General features: G+C 44.1%; 1 protein-coding gene across 1 annotated transcript in view; it reads left to right on the plus strand.

The window, feature by feature from the left end:
* Nucleotides 1-6575, plus strand: part of LOC108784474 (protein bicaudal D homolog 2-like) — a 25454-nt gene that overhangs the window by 5676 nt on the left and 13203 nt on the right. The window contains exons 3-4 of the mRNA XM_018553306.1: nucleotides 1767-1919; nucleotides 4261-4656. Of these exons, the coding sequence (XP_018408808.1) occupies nucleotides 1767-1919; nucleotides 4261-4656 (549 nt within the window). The remainder of the gene's footprint in view (nucleotides 1-1766; nucleotides 1920-4260; nucleotides 4657-6575) is intronic.

The following is a 6575-nucleotide window of genomic DNA, read 5'->3' on the forward strand; positions in this document are numbered from 1 at the left end:
AATTGTTATTGGTCGGGAAAGCCAGCTTTCCAGCCAATCAGCATGGAGCCGGCTTCCCGGCCAATCGGGAAGCTGGAAGGCGGGTCATTACTCCCCACAAGGCTTCCTTTATGCTAGTGGGTTTAACCCCTTGAGGACCAATGACGGCATTATCCCGTTCAGGGAAATATCAGGGGTCTGAACAGAACCTTGACATTTCCCTTTTGAGATAGAGAAAGGGATTGAGGACACAGAGGGGAATTTATCAAAACCAATTGTGACAGTTTTAGCCTCTTAGATTATTATTTTTTTTTTTTTTTTAAATGTGCAAATCTGTCTTATGTGCGCCTGTTTTGACCAGAGGTTGCACTACTTTTTCAATTGCACGTTTTTGCACCTGTTTTCATCTGCACTTGTTCCGCGGTTGTCTGAAACTGGAGCATCACCTAACAAAACAATTGCAATGTAAGAAGTCCCCATGACCACTTCTTCAACAAGTGACAGTTAAGGGTTAGTTCACACCATATGCAGTTGTGATGCAGTCTGTTCAGTAGAACGAACCCTAAGCTTTTTGCCTGGAGTTACAAGTATTCTTAGAGTCTATTAAGGTCTCATTCACACAGATGGCCCGTTCAGATCTGTGCTGCGTGCTGGGCCGTATCGTGCCTCTCCTGGGAAGGACAGGTGCTGCGTGTGATTTGTACGCAGCAGCTTGTTCTTCTCTATGGGAGTATGTGGCGGTACGCTCACCCGAACTGCACGTCTGTGCGGGTGTCCGTACTCGTACGCAGACCAGATGGATCCTGTCTGCGTCCGAGTTGCTGCGTACAAATCACACGCAGCACCTGCCGTTTCTGGGAACAGCCGTGCATGGATCTGTACGGGCCGGCTATTAGTCGTGTGAATGAGGGCATAACCTCATATATGAACAACATTACACTAGCATCATAAATCTGGCGCAAAGTGCATCAAATATATGCTGTGCAAGTTAAAACACTCGCAATTGCTATGATAAATTCCCCTCAATGTGAAATGCATATCGCTCTATACACTCTAGCCTCAAGGCTTCTTGTTCATCCACAAACTGGGAAGGGAGAAGAGGCTGGATTTTATTTTCAGGGGACCGTCAGGGGGACCCTTCTGTTATAATTTCATGGTCCTATAGCAGAAGGGTCAAAGCCAGCGATGTAAGGCATACTGGCGTGACCAGCTGGAAGCAGCTGTGTCCTGCCTTATGACGTCTGTGGCAGGGAGAGGGTTAAAGTGATTCTTTCTATATTTAACTTTTTTTTTTTCCCCTGCAAAGACAGTAAATACTGACCTGTTCTGCTGTCTGTGCCACAAATAAGTGAAGAGAAACAGCCAGATGAATATCCCGCAGATTTATCTATGTTGTGGTTTTTCTCACAAGCCCCTACGTTACTACAGGACACATTAGGGACTGACATAGGGGCTGGATTATTGAACCACCGAGCCAAGTGGGGGAATCTGACGTACCCAGACGTGCTGAAATTCTGCAGAATCTTTGTTTGGCTTTCTCTACACTACTGCAGAGATGAGTACTAAATGTGTTCTTTGAAGAAAACATTTATAATTTAAATATTTTTTCCCACTGGGTTGCTATAAAAAAAAGTGTAAAAAAGAAATGTTTTTTTTTTTTTTTTGAAATGTAAAATCATTATAAATTGAAGTTTTCCCTAAAACGTATGTTCTAGTCAAGCAGAAAATGCCTTTTGTTTATTGTTCCACTTTCCATAGTTACTACTTACTGTTTTCCCTCTCTGTAGGAATGCCAAGATATTGAGAAGGAGAAGACCCAGTTACGGGTTGAGATAAAACAATGTAAACTTGGGGAAATGCAACATTTGCAAGACTTTACCGAGCTTGAGGAAGAAAATATTTCTCTTTTAAAACAAGTGTCTGTCTTGAAGGAAAACCAGGTAATTTTATATTTCCAGCTTAATATTTGTATTACAAACTGACCAGATGACACTATAAATCACAAACAGGAATTTAAGTTTTCAAAACTCTCCTTAGTGAGCAGTATCTGACAATGTCCCCCCCCGCCCCCATTATGAATTTACTTAAGTGCACTATGGGCAAAATTAAAAATGATGACGTAGTCTTTCACTAGAATTAACACTGCAGTGTTTGCTTTCCTGAATTCCCTCTAACATTTGTATTACCTGCCTGTAGAGCCATTATTTTTCCATTAACTGTAACAGGGCTGTCCATTAGTGATAAGCCGAACACCCCCGTGTTTGGTTCGTATTCGAACGGCCAAAAAGTTTGAATACGAACTCGAACCTAATGCAAGTCAATGGGGGTCGAACTCTTGAAAATGATTGTCCCCTTTAAGAGTGCTTATATGCAAGTTATCTGCCATAAAGGGTGTATGCGGATCCAGGTACTGCTCTGGGAGACGGTAATCAATGAAACAAGAAACAAACGTTTTTAAAGGAACAGTGATCTTAACATCACTTAAAGGGTAACAATAAAAAGGAAAAATTCCTTCAAATATTGTGCCTGGGGGGGGGGTCCCCTTAACCTGCCTATGAAGTGGCGGATCTGTAGAACATGCTGCAGCAAAACTGACATTTCTAAAATTTTAAACATATTTTTTTTTTACTCTTAAAGTGTGCAGTTCCCCCTCCCAAACAGTATCGGACCCTTTTAGGTCTGGTAGGAATGTTGGGAAGGATTTTTTTTGTTATACCAGGCCCTTAAGGTCTGGTAGAAATTTTGAGGGGGGGAAACGTGGGGTCCCCCCCTAAAATTCCATACCAGACCCTTGATTCGAGCATAGGCCTGGCAGGGCCGGAAGGGGGGGGGGGACGAGCGAGCACCCCCTCCCTCCCACACCATGCCACATGCCCTCGGCACTGGGAGGGTGTCCCCGTGCCGATGGGGACAAGGGCGAACATCCCATAAAGTTCGTCGAGCGCTCAAATAGCCAATGTTCGATTCGAACTCGTGTTCGAATGGAACCGGCGGACCATCCCTACTGTCCAGTCACTGTCTCCACTACAAATTAGTCAAATCAGCTGTCAATTAGCCAGAAGGGGGCATTGACTATTGATTGCAGCGAATTAGATGACTGCACAGGGAAACAACTGGCCTGCAGATTTGGGAGCTGGTGATCACCCTATTATAGTCCTGCTGAAAAAAAATGCACAGGTCCATCTAGTTTAACCTATAGAAGTGTAACCCCCATAATTTTCAGTAAACAGGACCACAGTTGATCCAGAGGAAGAAATAAAAATTCCTATAAAGCAAGGGTATGAAACGCAATTCACCTTGGGGCCACTGGACAAATTTCCTTCCATGGGGCCACTTGCCAAATTTCATAATATTTTATACTTCAAAATTTTAACTATATATACGGTACCAGTGTTAATGTCTGCATGTGTTTTTGTGATTGTTTCTTTGTATGCAATGTCTGTATATTTTTGTGATTGGTTTGTTTTATTGTCAGGATTTCTGAGAGGTGCGTTTTCTCCATGTTTTAATTTTAATCATAGAGGACAAACAGGTTCACACATTTCTCACACGCACTAATACACAATGCTGCCCCCTACAACCCGCAGGCTGTCAGAGCATCGGCAAAAGGAACTACTGAGTGCCGGCACTACCAGGAGCACCTGCATATTTTTCTTTTTTTCTTTTTTTTTTAAACCATTCATACATTCCTATTCCACTGTTTGAAAGGCCTTTCAGCGAGAAAGTGTACAGAAACTGGCAGGATCAACCGATATAAAACCTTTTTAGAAAAGCTCTATATCGCAAAAAGGAAGCGAGTTATACAACTTTAGGATTCAGGTTTACATTTTAAATATTTGGCTGTTTTTGGGCCTGCCAGTGAAACCTAGTGGCTCCAGCCCTAGTCGTTCCTATGGGAAAGCTGTACTCATGGTGGCCTCAAGTGGTCTGCCAGAGCATTGCTTTACCATAAGAATGAATGGGGCTGCATTGTGCATGTATAGTGCAAAGCGGCCATTTTCAGAGGAAAGACCCTTCAACTATGAGCAAGGGGCTGCCCAGTGAAGATCGTTGGATCAGGGCTAAAGATAATGCAGGTGGGAAGCACTCGGGGGTTTTGGACAAAGTAAATAAAATGAAATTGATTTTAAAATTCGTTTAAGAAAATGTAGTGCGACTGACCCAGCTAGAAATGTGACAGATGTAATCTTGGCCTTGTATTCAGTTACAAAATGTAGATCTACTTTTAAAACGTGGGGGGGTTTCCCCTACCATTTAACATTTATTTTTCTGTCCCCCAAGGTGGACTATGAAGGGCTAAAACATGAATTGAAAAGAAGAGATGAAGAAATCGATATATTAAATGGACAGTTGGATGATCTGGTGCGATTAAAAGACATAGCTGAGCGCCAGCTGGAGGAAGCTCTGGAGACATTGAAAAGTGAGAGGGAACAAAAGAATGAACTTCGGAGAGAACTGTCCGGGTTCCTCAGTTATGATTCCATAGGAAATCTTCAAGCCAACCTTGAAGACCCAAATGAAGACGAATTTGACAGCGGATACAAGTGCAATGGAGAGGTCTTAATGTCCACCCCACGTAACAGTGACATCTTTCATCCTGGACCCAAATTGGCTTCCGATCTCTTCACTGAACTGAGCCTGACCGAGATACAGAAACTCAAGCAGCAGTTACTGCAGGTATTTGTTGACTTGGCTTACCTGTGTAAGAATGTTGCCTATTATGCTTGTAAGCAGGTTAGTGTTTTGTAGTTTTTGTTTGTTGCATGGGTAATACCCAAATTGGGGTTTTATTATTGGATCATAAGATGTTGCATACTTGGAGCTCTTTTATAATGACTAGCTTAATAAACATTTCTTCAGTTTTATCTGATCCCTATGTCAGAGTTATTGATATTTCTGATCGTCTTAGGCTGGGCATACACTATCCTTTGTCAGGCCGAAACCAAAAGTGACTTTTTTTTTTTTTTTTACTGTTAAGGGGTTTTGGGGAAATATCAGGGGTCTAAACAGACCCCTGAAATTTTCTATTCAAAATAGAAAGATTGAGGAGTCCTAAATCTTTTTCTGCAGCCCCTGTGATGAATGAACAGGAAGCCTCTATACCCTGCTCCTGTCAATTCATAAATTGTAAATTGTGGAGATAACTGATACTATGTCCACAATCATGAATGGACAGGAAGTGATGTGTAGCATTTCCTGTTCATTCATAACTGGGGACACAGTAAGCATACCTGTTCTGATCGCTGATTGTTTGTATACCACACCCCATCCTGTGTTGCTTGTCGCAGCCTGAAAGCTTCTCTCCTCCGCACTGGGCGCCGGCAGCTGGATCCTCTGTGTCCTCTCGGATCCCTGCTGCCGATTATAGGCGGGGCCAGCGGGGCGGAACGAAGATAGGGATGCAATTTTCACCCGTTTTTGTACTATTGGCGTTTTGTCCATAGTACCATTTTTCTGTTAAAATGTTTCGGCGGCCGAAATATCGGTGCTTCCCTACTTATTACATATACAAGTCTTGTTTCCTGCTTACTACAGCGACAGTGCTTTTGCTCGCTCAGTCTTCCAGTACAAGTCTATAGATGTTCTGTAACGGCATAATCAAAATAAACAGTGCATGGACCCTTTATAGTAGACGACAAGTCTCCACAAAGTCTGCTAAACAATACATCACTAAGATCTTCAATATAATTTATAAGAAAATGCTGTGATTTTGAAATGCTTAAACTTGCAGCGCATTCACTTCCTGCTTTGAAGGGGCAAAATGACTTCAGTTTGCCAAAGCAATGCACACTGGGATTGCTTTGTCATCAGCAGAGCATTGCTGGGAAATCTCATCTGTATCACGTCCGAATGCCCCACCCCCCCTTGGCTTAAGTGGTTTCCTAACTTCTCGGATCCCCCGCTGCCTCTGCCTGGGAGAGAAGCGGAGAGCCAGAGGAGGAGCTGAGCCTCCATAGCCTCCCTGTGTGCGTGGCCGAGCGGCAGAGGATCGGTACAATCAGTAATGTGTACCAATCCTCTGTGCTAGGACAAACACTGGAGCGATCAGCTGATCACTCCAATGTTTGTAAATAACTGTGGACACATAGTAGTATGTGTCCCCAGTTAAGAATGAACAGGATGTGATTTACATCACTTCCTATTCATTCATAATAAAAAATAAATAAAAAATAGTAATAGTTTTTTTTTTCTTGCCTCGGGCGCAAAAGTAGCTAGCTACGGCTATGCTCCCGCGGTGCTCGATGGAAAGGGGCAGGACACCTCTCCCCGTGTGCATATTCGGCCACACTAGCACCGCGGGAGGGGAGGACGCAGGCGCCTCTAGAACACAATGGAATGCAAGCCGGCCGACTCCCTGCGTTCAGGGGCAGGAGGGGGCGTGGGGTTGTAGTGAAGTCAATGGCATCGCAGCCATGCCTCCCGCCCACAGTGTGAATGCCAGCCTGCATTCCGGTCCAGTGCAATCTGCAAAAACAGATTGCACTAATGTGCCTGCGTTCCAGGTGCGGGCGATCGCACTGCGGGTGAGGGGCGTGATTGCGGTGCCATTGACTTCAATGCACCGCCATGCCCCCCCCCCCCCCCCCCCCCCCCCC

The sequence above is a fragment of the Nanorana parkeri genome, unplaced genomic scaffold (assembly GCF_000935625.1).
Source record: "Nanorana parkeri isolate BGI_ZX_2015 unplaced genomic scaffold, ASM93562v1 scaffold116, whole genome shotgun sequence".
In the NCBI taxonomy this organism is placed as follows: Eukaryota; Metazoa; Chordata; class Amphibia; order Anura; family Dicroglossidae; genus Nanorana; species Nanorana parkeri.